Consider the following 17,348-nt stretch of genomic DNA (forward strand, 5'->3'; position numbering starts at 1 on the left):
TACTATGTTACTAACGTAGAGGAGGTCGGGGCTCAGACCAAGACCCCCATGTGGGTACATAGGGCATCATGGATGAGGGGCCCCAGTTTATTCTGTAGTCTCTCCTGGTGGGATTAGTCGCTGCACCCTCACCCCGATGAATGGCCGCGCAATGTTGTCTTTCCTGGTGGGATTAGTTGCTGCTCCCTCACCACGATGATTGGGTGTGCGATGTAGTCTCTCCTGGTGGGTTTAGTTGCTGCTCCCTCGCCTCCGATGACTGGCCGCTCCCTGTAGTCTCCTGGTGGGATTAGTCGTTGCACCCTTGCCCCGATGAATGGCCACACGCTGTAATCTCTCCTGGTGGGATTAGTTGCTGCTCCCTCACATCTGATGATTGGGCATGCGCTGTAATCTCTCCTGATGGGATTAGTTGCTGCTCCCTCACATCTGATGATTGGGCATGCGCTGTAATCTCTCCTGGTGGGATTAGTTGCTGCTCCCTCACCACCGATGATTGGGCATGCGCTGTAATCTCTCCTGGTGGGATTAGTTGCTGCTCCCTCACCTCTCATGATTGGGCATGCGCTGTAATCTCTCCTGGTGGGATTAGTTGCTGCTCCCTCATCTCCGATGATTGGGCATGCGCTGTAATCTCTCCTGGTGGGATTTGTTGCTGCTCCCTCACCACCGATGATTGGGCATGCGCTGTAATCTCTCCTGGTGGGATTAGTTGCTGCTCCCTCACCTCTCATGATTGGGCATGCACTGTAATCTCTCCTGGTGGGATTAGTTGCTGCTCCCTCACCTCCGATGATTGGGCATGCGCTGTAATCTCTCCTGGTGGGATTTGTTGCTGCTCCCTCACCTCTCATGATTGGGCATGCGCTGTAATCTCTCCTGGTGGGATTAGTTGCTGCTCCCTCATCTCCGATGATTGGGCATGCGCTGTAATCTCTCCTGGTGGGATTTGTTGCTGCTCCCTCACCACCGATGATTGGGCATGCGCTGTAATCTCTCCTGGTGGGATTAGTTGCTGCTCCCTCATCTCCGATGATTGGGCATGCGCTGTAATCTCTCCTGGTGGGATTTGTTGCTGCTCCCTCACCACCGATGATTGGGCATGCGCTGTAATCTCTCCTGGTGGGATTAGTTGCTGCTCCCTCACCTCTCATGATTGGGCATGCACTGTAATCTCTCCTGGTGGGATTAGTTGCTGCTCCCTCATCTCCGATGATTGGGCATGCGCTGTAATCTCTCCTGGTGGGATTAGTTGCTGCTCCCTCACCACCGATGATTGGGCATGCGCTGTAATCTCTCCTGGTGGGATTAGTTGCTGCTCCCTCACCTCTCATGATTGGGCATGCGCTGTAATCTCTCCTGGTGGGATTAGTTGCTGCTCCCTCATCTCCGATGATTGGGCATGCGCTGTAGTCCCACCTGGTGGGATTAGTTGATGCTCCCTCACCTCCGATGGCTGGCCGCTTGCTGTCACCTGCAGATTAGTGGAAAGTATGAGGTGTCTCTGAAGTGACTGCTCCCGGCTAACTTCAGGATGATATCTGTCCATCTAGGAGCTGACCAGTAAGATCATGCAGCTGGTGACTGTGGCCCCCGCGGATGTTCAACAGCACGTTATCAGCGCTCTTCCTGAAATCCTGGAGGACTCTGAGCACAATGATGTCGGCCGCGAGCTCAGGTAATGGCTGATGGCTGGAGGTCAGGGTGCGAGAGCGGGCAATGCTGATCTGACCTGTAGAAGTCTTCATGGTGCCGCTGCTGATCGTCTCCATATTTCCCTAGCTCGGTATTGAGGCAGAACACACAGCTGATGGTTCCTGTACTGGATGCCTTCTCCAGCCTGAACCTGAGCACAGAGCTGCTGACCGAGGTAATGGGGGTCCGACTCCTGTGTGGTGATACTCGGTGGACCCCTCTCTTCCAGGTGTGGGGTGGTGGTGTGTCCTGTGTGGTGATGCATGACGAACCCTGTACTCCAGGTCCGGCTGTGGGTCATGTCGGCTCTCGGTGCTGTGGACCTGGACGTGGTTCCTGTGATAGTGAAGTTTATTCTGCACACAGTGACCCCCTTGGACGCCCTGGAGGTGAGACCCGTCCTAATCATGGGGGGGCACTCTGAGGAGGGGAGGGGGTGATTGGATCCTTGGTTTCCCTTCTCCCTTTCCAGGTGATCTCTGAGCTCCGGAGACGCCTCGATGTGGAGTCGTGTGTTCCGCGGTCGCAGGTCCCAGCCACCACGTCAGGACCCGGGTAGGTGCCGCTAGTCTGGCTTGGGGGGCGGTCACTGACCTCTTGGGTCACTGGTTTTGTTCTTCAGTGTTGTTAGGCCCCCGGGGCGCGGCAGCCAAGACTGTGTCACCATCCTGATGGAAGTTATTAGGTCAGCTGTCTGCTTTCAGAAGCACACGTGTGACGCGTGGATAAAGGTGAGCCCGACATGGTGTACCCTGCCCTTACACATGCACAAGGGGGAGCAGCACACCCAACACTTGGCCTGAGAAACGCTGCTCCGATCACAGGATGATTGTGTCTTTCTCTTCCAGGCGATAGATGGTACGGAAACAGCGGAGGAGTTCAAGGTGAAACCAGAGGGGAAACAAAGCATGCGGAAAGTGCCAAGGGGGACGCAGGGTGGGCAAATGTTGGGATAGGGTGGAGACTGTTCAGTATACAAGTGATGTTTCTCTGCCTCCATTTTTCCCCAATTCGCTTCTCCCCACCACCACTTTTTCCTCCACTCTCCTCCCTCCCCACCACACTCTCCTCCTCCGCCTCGTCCTCCCTTCCCACCACTATCCCCACCTCTTTCTCCTCCTCCTCCTCCCTCCCCACCATTCTCTTCTCCTCTGCCTCGTCCTCCCTTCCCACCACTATCCCCACCTCTCTTCTCCTCCTCCTCCCTCCCCACCATTCTCTTCTCCTCCTCCGCCTCGTCCTCCCTTCCCACCACTATCCCCACCTCTCTTCCCCTCCTCCTCCCTCCCCACCATTCTCTTCTCCTCTGCCTCGTCCTCCCTTCCCACCACTATCCCCACCTCTTTCTCCTCCTCCTCCTCCCTCCCCACCATTCTCTTCTCCTCCTCCGCCTCGTCCTCCCTTCCCACCACTATCCCCACCTCTTTCTCCTCCTCCTCCTCCCTCCCCACCATTCTCTTCTCCTCCTCTGCCTCGTCCTCCCTTCCCACCACTATCCCCACCTCTCTTCTCCTCCTCCCTCCCCACCATTCTCTTCTCCTCCTCTGCCTCGTCCTCCCTTCCCACCACTATCCCCACCTCTCTTCTCCTCCTCCTCCCTCCCCACCATTCTCTTCTCCTCCTCTGCCTCGTCCTCCCTTCCCACCACTATCCCCACCTCTCTTCTCCTCCTCCCTCCCCACCATTCTCTTCTCCTCCTCTGCCTCGTCCTCCCTTCCCACCACTATCCCCACCTCTCTTCTCCTCCTCCTCCCTCCCCACCATTCTCTTCTCCTCCGCCTCGTCCTCCCTTCCCACCACTATCCCCACCTCTCTTCTCCTCCTCCTCCCTCCCATTCTCTTCTCCTCCTCTGCCTCGTCCTCCCTTCCCACCACTATCCCCACCTCTCTTCCCCTCCTCCTCCCTCCCCACCATTCTCTTCTCCTCCTCCGCCTCGTCCTCCCTTCCCACCACTATCCCCACCTCTCTTCCCTCCTCCTCCCTCCCCACCATTCTCTTCTCCTCTGCCTCGTCCTCCCTTCCCACCACTATCCCCACCTCTTTCTCCTCCTCCTCCTCCCTCCCCACCATTCTCTTCTCCTCCTCCGCCTCGTCCTCCCTTCCCACCACTATCCCCACCTCTTTCTCCTCCTCCTCCTCCCTCCCCACCATTCTCTTCTCCTCCTCCGCCTCGTCCTCCCTTCCCACCACTATCCCCACCTCTCTTCTCCTCCTCCTCCCTCCCCACCATTCTCTTCTCCTCCGCCTCGTCCTCCCTTCCCACCACTATCCCCACCTCTCTTCTCCTCCTCCTCCCTCCCCACCATTCTCTTCTCCTCCTCTGCCTCGTCCTCCCTTCCCACCACTATCCCCACCTCTCTTCTCCTCCTCCCTCCCCACCATTCTCTTCTCCTCCTCTGCCTCGTCCTCCCTTCCCACCACTATCCCCACCTCTCTTCTCCTCCTCCTCCCTCCCCACCATTCTCTTCTCCTCCTCTGCCTCGTCCTCCCTTCCCACCACTATCCCCACCTCTCTTCTCCTCCTCCCTCCCCACCATTCTCTTCTCCTCCTCTGCCTCGTCCTCCCTTCCCACCACTATCCCCACCTCTCTTCTCCTCCTCCTCCCTCCCCACCATTCTCTTCTCCTCCGCCTCGTCCTCCCTTCCCACCACTATCCCCACCTCTCTTCTCCTCCTCCTCCCTCCCATTCTCTTCTCCTCCTCCGCCTCGTCCTCCCTTCCCACCACTATCCCCACCTCTCTTCTCCTCCTCCTCCCTCCCCACCATTCTCTTCTCCTCCTCTGCCTCGTCCTCCCTTCCCACCACTATCCCCACCTCTCTTCTCCTCCTCCCTCCCCACCATTTTCTTCTCCTCCTCCGCCTCGTCCTCCCTTCCCACCACTATCCCCACCTCTTTCTTCTCCTCCTCCTCCCTCCCCACCATTCTCTTCTCCTCTGCCTCGTCCTCCCTTCCCACCACTATCCCCACCTCTCTTCTCCTCCTCCTCCCTCCCCACCATTCTCTTCTCCTCCTCCGCCTCGTCCTCCCTTCCCACCACTATCCCCACCTCTCTTCCCCTCCTCCTCCCTCCCCACCATTCTCTTCTCCTCTGCCTCGTCCTCCCTTCCCACCACTATCCCCACCTCTTTCTCCTCCTCCTCCTCCTCCCTCCCCACCATTCTCTTCTCCTCCTCCGCCTCGTCCTCCCTTCCCACCACTATCCCCACCTCTTTCTCCTCCTCCTCCTCCCTCCCCACCATTCTCTTCTCCTCCTCCGCCTCGTCCTCCCTTCCCACCACTATCCCTACCTCTTTCTTCTCCTCCTCCTCCCTCCCCACCATTCTCTTCTCCTCTGCCTCGTCCTCCCTTCCCACCACTATCCCCACCTCTCTTCTCCTCCTCCTCCCTCCCCACCATTCTCTTCTCCTCCTCCGCCTCGTCCTCCCTTCCCACCACTATCCCCACCTCTCTTCTCCTCCTCCTCCCTCCCCACCATTCTCTTCTCCTCCTCCGCCTCGTCCTCCCTTCCCACCACTATCCCCACCTCTCTTCCCCTCCTCCTCCCTCCCCACCATTCTCTTCTCCTCTGCCTCGTCCTCCCTTCCCACCACTATCCCCACCTCTCTTCTCCTCCTCCTCCCTCCCCACCATTCTCTTCTCCTCCTCCGCCTCGTCCTCCCTTCCCACCACTATCCCCACCTCTCTTCCCCTCCTCCTCCCTCCCCACCATTCTCTTCTCCTCTGCCTCGTCCTCCCTTCCCACCACTATCCCCACCTCTTTCTCCTCCTCCTCCTCCTCCCTCCCCACCATTCTCTTCTCCTCCTCCGCCTCGTCCTCCTTTCCCACCACTATCCCCACCTCTTTCTCCTCCTCCTCCTCCCTCCCCACCATTCTCTTCTCCTCCTCCGCCTCGTCCTCCCTTCCCACCACTATCCCCACCTCTCTTCTCCTCCTCCTCCCTCCCCACCATTCTCTTCTCCTCCGCCTCGTCCTCCCTTCCCACCACTATCCCCACCTCTCTTCTCCTCCTCCTCCCTCCCCACCATTCTCTTCTCCTCCTCCGCCTCGTCCTCCCTTCCCACCACTATCCCCACCTCTCTTCCCCTCCTCCTCCCTCCCCACCATTCTCTTCTCCTCTGCCTCGTCCTCCCTTCCCACCACTATCCCCACCTCTTTCTCCTCCTCCTCCTCCCTCCCCACCATTCTCTTCTCCTCCTCCGCCTCGTCCTCCCTTCCCACCACTATCCCCACCTCTTTCTCCTCCTCCTCCTCCCTCCCCACCATTCTCTTCTCCTCCTCCGCCTCGTCCTCCCTTCCCACCACTATCCCCACCTCTCTTCTCCTCCTCCTCCCTCCCCACCATTCTCTTCTCCGCCTCGTCCTCCCTTCCCACCACTATCCCCACCTCTCTTCTCCTCCTCCTCCCTCCCCACCATTCTCTTCTCCTCCTCTGCCTCGTCCTCCCTTCCCACCACTATCCCCACCTCTCTTCTCCTCCTCCCTCCCCACCATTCTCTTCTCCTCCTCTGCCTCGTCCTCCCTTCCCACCACTATCCCCACCTCTCTTCTCCTCCTCCCTCCCCACCATTTTCTTCTCCTCCTCCGCCTCGTCCTCCCTTCCCACCACTATCCCCACCTCTTTCTTCTCCTCCTCCTCCCTCCCCACCATTCTCTTCTCCTCTGCCTCGTCCTCCCTTCCCACCACTATCCCCACCTCTCTTCTCCTCCTCCTCCCTCCCCACCATTCTCTTCTCCTCCTCCGCCTCGTCCTCCCTTCCCACCACTATCCCCACCTCTCTTCCCCTCCTCCTCCCTCCCCACCATTCTCTTCTCCTCTGCCTCGTCCTCCCTTCCCACCACTATCCCCACCTCTTTCTCCTCCTCCTCCTCCCTCCCCACCATGCTCTTCTCCTCCTCCGCCTCGTCCTCCCTTCCCACCACTATCCCACCTCTTTCTCCTCCTCCTCCCCACCATTCTCTTCTCCTCCTCCGCCTCGTCCTCCCTTCCCACCACTATCCCCACCTCTCTTCTCCTCCTCCTCCCTCCCCACCATTCTCTTCTCCTCCGCCTCGTCCTCCCTTCCCACCACTATCCCCACCTCTCTTCTCCTCCTCCTCCCTCCCATTCTCTTCTCCTCCTCCGCCTCGTCCTCCCTTCCCACCACTATCCCCACCTCTCTTCTCCTCCTCCTCCCTCCCCACCATTCTCTTCTCCTCCTCTGCCTCGTCCTCCCTTCCCACCACTATCCCCACCTCTCTTCTCCTCCTCCCTCCCCACCATTTTCTTCTCCTCCTCCGCCTCGTCCTCCCTTCCCACCACTATCCCCACCTCTTTCTTCTCCTCCTCCTCCCTCCCCACCATTCTCTTCTCCTCTGCCTCGTCCTCCCTTCCCACCACTATCCCCACCTCTCTTCTCCTCCTCCTCCCTCCCCACCATTCTCTTCTCCTCCTCCGCCTCGTCCTCTCTTCCCACCACTATCCCCACCTCTCTTCCCCTCCTCCTCCCTCCCCACCATTCTCTTCTCCTCTGCCTCGTCCTCCCTTCCCACCACTATCCCCACCTCTTTCTCCTCCTCCTCCTCCCTCCCCACCATTCTCTTCTCCTCCTCCGCCTCGTCCTCCCTTCCCACCACTATCCCCACCTCTTTCTCCTCCTCCTCCTCCCTCCCCACCATTCTCTTCTCCTCCTCCGCCTCGTCCTCCCTTCCCACCACTATCCCCACCTCTTTCTTCTCCTCCTCCTCCCTCCCCACCATTCTCTTCTCCTCTGCCTCGTCCTCCCTTCCCACCACTATCCCCACCTCTCTTCTCCTCCTCCTCCCTCCCCACCATTCTCTTCTCCTCCTCCGCCTCGTCCTCCCTTCCCACCACTATCCCCACCTCTCTTCTCCTCCTCCTCCCTCCCCACCATTCTCTTCTCCTCCTCCGCCTCGTCCTCCCTTCCCACCACTATCCCCACCTCTCTTCCCCTCCTCCTCCCTCCCCACCATTCTCTTCTCCTCTGCCTCGTCCTCCCTTCCCACCACTATCCCCACCTCTCTTCTCCTCCTCCTCCCTCCCCACCATTCTCTTCTCCTCCTCCGCCTCGTCCTCCCTTCCCACCACTATCCCCACCTCTCTTCCCCTCCTCCTCCCTCCCCACCATTCTCTTCTCCTCTGCCTCGTCCTCCCTTCCCACCACTATCCCCACCTCTTTCTCCTCCTCCTCCTCCTCCCTCCCCACCATTCTCTTCTCCTCCTCCGCCTCGTCCTCCCTTCCCACCACTATCCCCACCTCTTTCTCCTCCTCCTCCTCCCTCCCCACCATTCTCTTCTCCTCCTCCGCCTCGTCCTCCCTTCCCACCACTATCCCCACCTCTCTTCTCCTCCTCCTCCCTCCCCACCATTCTCTTCTCCTCCGCCTCGTCCTCCCTTCCCACCACTATCCCCACCTCTCTTCTCCTCCTCCTCCCTCCCCACCATTCTCTTCTCCTCCTCCGCCTCGTCCTCCCTTCCCACCACTATCCCCACCTCTCTTCCCCTCCTCCTCCCTCCCCACCATTCTCTTCTCCTCTGCCTCGTCCTCCCTTCCCACCACTATCCCCACCTCTTTCTCCTCCTCCTCCTCCCTCCCCACCATTCTCTTCTCCTCCTCCGCCTCGTCCTCCCTTCCCACCACTATCCCCACCTCTTTCTCCTCCTCCTCCTCCCTCCCCACCATTCTCTTCTCCTCCTCCGCCTCGTCCTCCCTTCCCACCACTATCCCCACCTCTTTCTCCTCCTCCTCCTCCCTCCCCACCATTCTCTTCTCCTCCTCCGCCTCGTCCTCCCTTCCCACCACTATCCCCACCTCTCTTCTCCTCCTCCTCCCTCCCCACCATTCTCTTCTCCTCCGCCTCGTCCTCCCTTCCCACCACTATCCCCACCTCTCTTCTCCTCCTCCTCCTCCCTCCCATTCTCTTCTCCTCCTCCGCCTCGTCCTCCCTTCCCACCACTATCCCCACCTCTCTTCTCCTCCTCCTCCCTCCCCACCATTCTCTTCTCCTCCTCTGCCTCGTCCTCCCTTCCCACCACTATCCCCACCTCTCTTCTCCTCCTCCCTCCCCACCATTTTCTTCTCCTCCTCCGCCTCGTCCTCCCTTCCCACCACTATCCCCACCTCTCTTCTTCTTCTTCTTCTCCTCCTCCTCCTCCTCCCTCCCCACCACTCTCTTCTCCCTCCCCACCACTCTCTTCTCCCTCCCCACCACTCTCTCTTCTCTTCTCCTCCCTCCCCACCACTCTTCTCTTTCTCCTCCCACCACTCTCTTCTCCTTCCCCACCACACACTCTCCTCCTCCTCCTCCCACCACACTCTCTTCCTCCTTTCTTCAGGTCGCCGACTTCTTGGTTCTTTTGATCTTTTACACAACAAATTCAAACTGCAAGCGACAAGTGGAGCGTGTGCTGAAGGGCAAGATGCGCTCTGGCTGCATCACTAATCAGCTGCTGCAGAACATCTTCCGCAGTCACTCACAGGTGATGTGCAGTCATCTATTGTAATAACCTTCTCCACTCCAGTAGAGGCCAGGTCCAAAGCTTGAGGGCTTTTTACCCCTGTCGTCCCCGGGTATATCTGCCATGGGGGAGGGGCAATGGGACCTATCAGAAGCTTCCTGTGGGACATATGGGGAGGAATGAATGTAGTGTTGGGGGTCCAGAGTCCGGTATTGGGGGGGTGTACATAGTGCTTGAGGGGTTTAGCCGGTGTCCTGTATAGGAGGAGTTTGCCTGCCCAGTGGGGAGGGTATGCAGTTTCGGGGACTCGCCCGCTGTCCTGTATTGAGCCCGGGGTGTGTGTGTACTTAGTGTCGAGGGGACGACTTGCCTCAGTCCTGTTTTTTGAGGGGGCTCGCCCGGTTCCATGTCATCACTGGTTGCTTCCTCCACAGGTCCTGATGGGCTACTTTGCATCCATACTGTCCTTGGCGCAGACTCTCCTGAGGTGTGTGGAGCCGGCGGTGTCCTGCTTCGGCAGCCATCTTTATAAGCACTCCTTCCTGGTGTTTGACCGTTACTGCCAGCAGGTCGGTGGTGGTGGTGGTGGTGGGCATTCAGGTTCTCATGTTTTGTCATGCAATTGGGTAACTATAGGCTGTTCTGCTTGGTGTTTGCAGGAACTGATGGCTGCTTTGGTCGCTCACGTGTGCAGCGGTTATGCTGATGAGGTGGACACCGCACTGGATGTGATGAGTGACCTCGTGTCCAGTCACACGTCTACAGTGGCGCTGTACGCGGTCTTTATAAAGGTGAGTGTCTGTGCTGCCATTGTCACCTTCATGTTTAAATGCGTACAGAACGGAGAAGGAAGAGCGAGGAAATTTCACTAAAATCCCACAGCCGCGGGGCTGCTGCTAAAATCCCACAGGTACCTGGTGTTAGGGAAAACAACCAGGGGATCCCACAGATATCTCTCCTCCGTTACCAAGGTGTCACAACACAACACTCTGCCACCTCCGATTGTCAGGACAATTACGGAATTGACTGACGAGTTGCAGACTAGGCCAGGGCTGCTTCCACTACTAGGCCTGTTATCGGGGGACTCACTGTCAGAGTATGGTATATACACCTCCGATCACAATGCATAGAACATATATATACCCCAGTGCGGTCACTACCAGTTCCACAATAAACAGAGAAGCTACTCGCTGCCACAATCATTATACAGGCTGATTGGAAACCCGTCACAGGCAGCGTATGACTTCAGGGGTGCGGTTTACAGAGCAAGAGGAACAGAACAAATACATTTTATATGGTACATCCAAAAGGTAGGCAGTGTTTATAAACAAAAATATATACAAGATGATGCAAAGTGGGAACAAACAATTTGTACAGTCACATACGCTGACAGGAAATTGTCTTCATGGCGGCTCCTCGATTCGAACCAGTGATCTTTCACGAGAGAATCACCCTAATAACACACGGAGCTATTAGGCAATCTATTAGGCAATGTGAGAACAGGTTGTGATTTGTACTTTACAGGAAGAAAAAGATTATTCCACCACCTGGAGTAAAACAGTAAGGCTAGATTCACATTGCGTAAGGGCAATCCGTTTAGCGCATAGCGCTAACACAATGTCTTTATAGGGGTCGCGTTTGTAGTTCCCACTAGCGCAGATCCCCGATCTGCGCTAGCGAGGAACGGACCTCGGACGCTGCAAGCAGCGTCTGAGGTCCATCACAAAATAACGGCACATCGCTAGCGCGTGCCGAAAATGGCATGCGCTAGTGATGCGCTACAGAGAAAAATCACATTGCTGTCAATGGGTTAACGCTAACGGACCCGTTGCACGGCGTTAATTGTGACAATTTTGCCGTGCAACGCAGTCCGTTAGCGTTAACCCATTAACGCAATGTGAACCTAGCCTAACAATGCAGCAACAGTATGAGAATCTGCATAACTAATCACATGCTAAAGAGCTGCAAGTCACATTTATGTATGAGATAGAAAAAATGATGGTCTATAAAGTGATGGCCGTCTCACCTGCGAAGCAGTAGTGGATGGTGAGATAGGGAGCCTGGAAGTCAGAAGGTCACAACATGGTTACCCTTTTTAAATGGCAGTGTAAAATACAGCGCCTTGTGAAAGTATTCGGCCCCCTGGAACTTTTCAACCTTTTCCCACATATCATGCTGCAAGCATAAAGATACCAAATGTAAATTTTTGGTGAAGAATCAACAACAAGTGGAACACAATTGTGAAGCTGAACAACATGTATTGGTTATTTTAAATTGTTGTGCAAATTAAAAAACTGAAAAGTGGGGCGTGCGATATTGTTGTCCTAAATGCCTAATGATGATAAATATAATCCACCTGTGTGTAATCAAGTCTCCGTATAAATGCACCTGCTCTGTGATAGTCTCAGGGTTCTGTGTGAAGCACAGAGAGCATCATGAAGACCAAGGAACACAACAGGCAGGTCCGTGATACTGTTGTGGAGAAGTTTAAAGCTGGATTTGGATACAAAATGATTTCCAAAACTCTAAACATCCCAAGGAGCACTGTGCAAGCGATCATATTGAAATGGAAGGAGCATCATACCACTGCAAATCTACCAAGACCCGGCCGTCCCTCTAAACTTTCATCTCACACAAGGAGAAGACTGATCAGAGATGCAGCCAAGAGGCCGATGATCGCTCTGGATGAACTGCAGAGATCTACAGCTGAGGTGGAACAGTCTGTCCATAGGACAACAATCAGTCGTACACTGCACAAATCTGCCCTTTATGGAAGAGTGGCAAGAAGAAAGCCATTTCTCAAAGATATCCATAAAAAGTGTCGTTTAACCCCTTCATGACCCAGCCTATTTTGACCTTAATGACCTTGCTGTTTTTTGCAATTTTGACCAGTGTCCCTTTATGAGGTAATAACTCAGGAACGCTTCAATGGATCCTAGCGGTTCTGAGATTGTTTTTTCGTGACATATTGGGCTTCATGTTAGTGGTAAATTTAGGTCAATAAATTCTGCGTTTATTTGTGATAAAAAACGGAAATTTGGCGAAAATTTTGAAAATTTTGCAATTTTCACATTTTGAATTTTTATTCTGTTAAACCAGAGAGTTATGTGACACAAAATAGTTAATAAATAACATTTCCCACATGTCTACTTTACATCAGCACAATTTTGGAAACAACATTTTTTTTTTGCTAGGAAGTTATAAGGGTTAAAATTTGACCAGCGATTTCTCATTTTTACAACGAAATTTACAAAACCATTTTTTTTTTTTTTTAGGGACCACCTCACATTTGAAGTCAGTTTGAGTGGTCTATATGGGTGAAAATACCCAAAAGTGACACCATTCTAAAAACTGCACCCCTCAAGGTGCTCAAAACCACATTCAAGAAGTTTATTAACCCTTCAGGTGCTTCACAGCAGCAAAAGCAACATGGAAGGAAAAAATGAACATTTAACATTTTAAGTCTCAAAAATGATCTTTTAGCAACAATTTTTTTATTTTCCCAATGGTAAAAGGAGAAACTGAACCACAAAAGTTGTTGTCCAATTTGTCCTGAGTACGCTGATACCTCATATGTGGGGGTAAACCACTGTTTGGGCACACGGCAGGGCTCGGAAGGGAAGGCGCGCCATTTGACTTTTTGAATGGAAAATTAGCTCCAATTGTTAGCGGACACCGTGTCGCTTTTGGAGAGCCCCTGTGTGCCTAAACATTGGAGCTCCCCCACAAGTGACCCCATTTTGGAAACTAGACCCCCCCCCCCCCCAAGGAACTTATATAGATGCATATTGAGCACTTTAAACCCCCCAGGTGCTTCACAGAAGTTTATAATGCAGAGCCATGAAAATAGAAAATAATTTTTCTTTCCTCAAAAATGATTTTTTTAGCCTGGAATTTCCTATTTTGCAAAGGGTAATAGGAGAAATTGGACCCCAAATGTTGTTGTCCAGTTTGTCCTGAGTACGCTGATACCTCATATGTGGGGGTAAACCACTGTTTGGGCGCACGGCAGGGCTTGGAAGGGAAGGAGCGCCATTTGACTGTTTGAATGAAAAATTGGCTCCACTCTTTAGCGGACACCATGTCACGTTTGGAGAGCTCCCGTGTGCCTAAAAATTGGAGCTCCCCCACAAGTGACCCCATTTTGGAAACTAGACGCCCCAAGGAACTTATCTAGATGCATAGTGAGCACTTTAAACCCCCAGGTGCTTCACAAATTGATCCGTAAAAATGAAAAAGTACTTTTTTTCACAAAAAATTTCTTTTCGCCTCAATTTTTTCATTTTCACATGGGCAATAGGATAAAATGGATCCTAAAATTTGTTGGGCAATTTCTCCCGAGTACGCCGATACCTCATATGTGGGGGTAAACCACTGTTTGGGCACACGGCAGGGCTCGGAAGGGAAGGCGCGCCATTTGACTTTTTGAATGGAAAATTAGCTCCAATTGTTAGCGGACACCGTGTCGCTTTTGGAGAGCCCCTGTGTGCCTAAACATTGGAGCTCCCCCACAAGTGACCCCATTTTGGAAACTAGACCCCCCCCCCCCCCAAGGAACTTATATAGATGCATATTGAGCACTTTAAACCCCCCAGGTGCTTCACAGAAGTTTATAATGCAGAGCCATGAAAATAGAAAATAATTTTTCTTTCCTCAAAAATGATTTTTTTAGCCTGGAATTTCCTATTTTGCAAAGGGTAATAGGAGAAATTGGACCCCAAATGTTGTTGTCCAGTTTGTCCTGAGTACGCTGATATCCCATATGTGGGGGTAAACCCTTGTTTGGGCGCACGGTAGGGCTCGGAAGGGAAGGCACGCCATTTGGCTTTTTAAATGGAAAATTAGCTCCAATCATTAGCGGACACCATGTCACGTTTGGAGAGCCCCTGCGTTTTCTTTTTTTACTCTTCGCCACGACAGCACCCTACTGGAGAGAGGGATCCACCCCAGAGGAACAGGAAACCCACAGAAAATAAAAAGGGGCAGTCCGCCTCTCCTCAGTTTAGGTTTCCTGTTCCTGCGGGAACGACAGGATTTTCGCTATGGAAAAGTACCTGGGCTAGCACGCCGCCTGTGCAGTCTCTCCAGAACGGCAGGGGCTGCAGTCTGGAAGCAGCGTCCGGGGAGTTCCGTTTGACAACTCCCTCCTTGTCTGGGGAAGTATTCAGATGGCCGGGTCCGGGGAAGGCCGCCCGGCGTTATCTGCATTACGCAGCGGTGCTGGAGAAGCCCTGGCGACAGGACAGGCACCATAATTTGGCGATGCAAGATGTCATCCCCAGGTGCCATGGACCCTACAGCAGGAGACCCAGTACCCCCGCCAAGGATCGCTCCAGCAGGGGATCCTCAGATACCGGTCGTAAAATCGGCGTGGTGGACAGATCCTGGACAGGACCTCGGCCTTCTGATCGTGTACTGATAGCTTCACTGGGCGAGTTTTAACTCTGCCTATTAAGCTGACGCCATCTCCCTTCTTTCTCTCTTTCTCCTTCTCTTGTTATGTCTTATTCTGGTCAGATTAAAAAACGACAAAAGACTAAACATAAGGAATGTGCTTTATGTGTTGAGGGAGGATCTAAAGTGATCCTTCACGGTTAACTCAGTGATTTCCAAATTAATCTACAGGGCGTTGCCGGCAACTGAAAATGACCAGACGGAGACGGATGCCTCTGTTTGGGGGAGATCAAGCAGATCTCTGGGCCCCCGTTTATTGTCTATGACTTTTCATAGTCATAGGAATTATACTTCAACCAATCAGCATAAGAACACGTTCACAGTTCTTAACCTATAAGAATGCAGGAACAGTCTGTACGTCAAAGTCTCGTAGAACAATGCACCCTCAGTCTCATGTCCTGGCAGATTGCAACAATCAAGGTCTCATCAAGGTCTCATAACAGCTGTAAACTTTAGTCTAGTAACAAAATTTATATTCAAAACAACAAAATGGAGTCGAAAAACACAAAATGGAGAATCCTTCTTAATTTGTTCCTTCACATTCCCCCCTAGATAAATTTTGTTAACTAATGTCCAGCATCAGAGGTACTATCCCAAGCTATAAGCTCGAGGGGTACTGGTCTTCACATGACTGGTGCCATGTTACCAGCCATGGCTGTTGCGGCGTACCGTCCCCCCTGTATACTAGAATTTACGAATAACAATTATTGATAACAGTGGTGGGGATCTTTTGAAGATAGCCATGCGCTTGGCTTCAACATCTTCATCTGGTAACTTTGTGAAATCGGTGTAGAGAAGAGCAGGGGTAGCAACGCTTTTGGTTTCATCATTAGTTGTCTTAGTGCAGAATTTCCTAATACATACAGAAATACACCAAAAAACAAGTTTTAGTATTACATACATGACAAGGATAAAGGCAACGATGTGTAACAAACTTTGCAAGATTCCAGCTATCCAGCCGCAAGTCCCTCAAACCAATTGGCTGGATTAAGAAAGGAGAAGGTGTCTGCCCACCAACTGTCCTTATTATGGTCATTGTCTTTATCATATTAATCTCTGAGTCTTTGAATATCCTCTAACTTTAACTTTAGAGTACTATTGGGTTCTATATAATAACAGAAAGGGGGTCCAATAACCTGACACATACCACCCTGTGCTGCTGTTAAGTAATCCAGTACTACAGTGTGTTGATTAGTGACTATGATAAGTTGGTTTTGGACAGCAACAGTAGTATTAAGTATATCCAATATATCCCAAATTTGATCATCTAGATAGTCTGTGGCCCTAACCAATTTATCCCATATTTGTGTAATCATAGGGTAAATGAAAATAGAACTGACAATTTTATTGGCTATACTCATCTGTACTACTAATCTTTCATGATATTGTACAAACTTATTATTCAAGGATGTTGGGGAATTTAGGCTGTCCCATGCGGTTACCAATATTATTATATAGAAATACGAAAAACCAAAACATTGTCCCCCTTATTTGCTACTAGTCTGTTTGACCAGCTTGCAGTGCGATACATGGGTCCACGTCGGCCTTCCTTCCAGCTTTACTGACATAGGAGTAATGAGGAGGACTTGGTAGGGACCGTCATACAAGGGTTTTAGTCCGTGTTTTCTGACATAGCTTTTCACGACCATAAAACCACCAGGCTTCAAATTGTGACAAGTGTCGGTTTCTGCTGAATCTGGAAGGGAAGAAGAAACTAAAACATGGCTAGGGCCTGTTCTTCCCTCGGTGTGTGGGCCCATGTGCCCACATGGCAATAGCAGGGTACATCCGCTTAGGGAGACACACAAGTTGGTCCTTTTTCCAGAGACCATGTCCATATGTGCTCCATCAGCTTTCCACTGCTTCACTTCTTCCTTTGGAGACATCCTCTGCATCGTCATTAAGCGGTCTCGCGGGGTCCGACAGAAAACCTCAGTCTGGCGTGGATCATCAGGTTCCTGTAGAGTCAGTGTTTCTTGTAACTGTTTACGCTGAGAGCGTGTGGTCACCATAGCTGCTATGGTCTGTTAAACGGGTAGGAGAGCAGCAGCTTTTGCTTGCATATCCGCAAAGGCGTTACCAACAGTCTGTGGACTGTTCCTAGGACCGTGTGCCTTAACTTTGATAATGGCCACCTGGGTAGGTAATTTGATTGAGTCCATGAGGGTTTTAACAGCTTCAGCATTCTTCACTGGAGTCCCGGTGGTAGTAATAAACCCTCGATTGGCCCATAGAGCTCCGAAATCATGAGCAATACCAAATGCATACTGTGAGTCCGTGTATATATTAGCCCGCCTGTCTTTGGCCAGAACACATGCAGTAGACAGATCCTGAAGTTTTGCTTCTTGTCCTGACAGGGAGGGAGGGAGTGCAGCTGCGTGCACTACAGTGTCTTCCGTAGTAACAGCGTATCCGGTGTGGAATCTGCCAAACGCATCATACCTTGAACCGTCTTTCAGGACTTTGTAGAGAGGCTGCATTATGCGGGATGCGTCCGGTATCCACTGACACAATAAGTACATAGTCCAAGAAAACGCTGGAGTGCAGTCTCATATTTTGGGAAAGGAAGGGAGCTGACTGCTATTTTTCTTTCTTCTGTGAGGTGTCTGGCACCCTGAAGGAGACAGTGACCCAAAAATATCACTTGACCAAGGCAGAACCGAAGTTTCGAGGCCGAAACCCGACAGTTCAGATCTGCCAGATACTTGCGAAGGCTAACAGTGGCAACAATGGCTTCCT

At 52.6% G+C, this 17,348-nt stretch overlaps 1 protein-coding gene across 1 annotated transcript in view; it reads left to right on the forward strand.

The window, feature by feature from the left end:
• The window catches only part of FANCD2 (FA complementation group D2), a 157,796-nt gene that overhangs the window by 35,917 nt on the left and 104,531 nt on the right, over nt 1-17,348 (forward strand). Inside the window, exons 8-16 of the mRNA XM_069735956.1 lie at nt 1,554-1,678; nt 1,783-1,870; nt 1,980-2,084; nt 2,168-2,250; nt 2,318-2,426; nt 2,544-2,579; nt 9,033-9,176; nt 9,590-9,724; nt 9,815-9,946. Coding sequence (XP_069592057.1) covers nt 1,554-1,678; nt 1,783-1,870; nt 1,980-2,084; nt 2,168-2,250; nt 2,318-2,426; nt 2,544-2,579; nt 9,033-9,176; nt 9,590-9,724; nt 9,815-9,946 — 957 coding nt within the window. The remainder of the gene's footprint in view (nt 1-1,553; nt 1,679-1,782; nt 1,871-1,979; nt 2,085-2,167; nt 2,251-2,317; nt 2,427-2,543; nt 2,580-9,032; nt 9,177-9,589; nt 9,725-9,814; nt 9,947-17,348) is intronic.

This window comes from Ranitomeya imitator, chromosome 8, assembly GCF_032444005.1.
Source record: "Ranitomeya imitator isolate aRanImi1 chromosome 8, aRanImi1.pri, whole genome shotgun sequence".
NCBI classification, from domain to species: domain Eukaryota; kingdom Metazoa; phylum Chordata; class Amphibia; order Anura; family Dendrobatidae; genus Ranitomeya; species Ranitomeya imitator.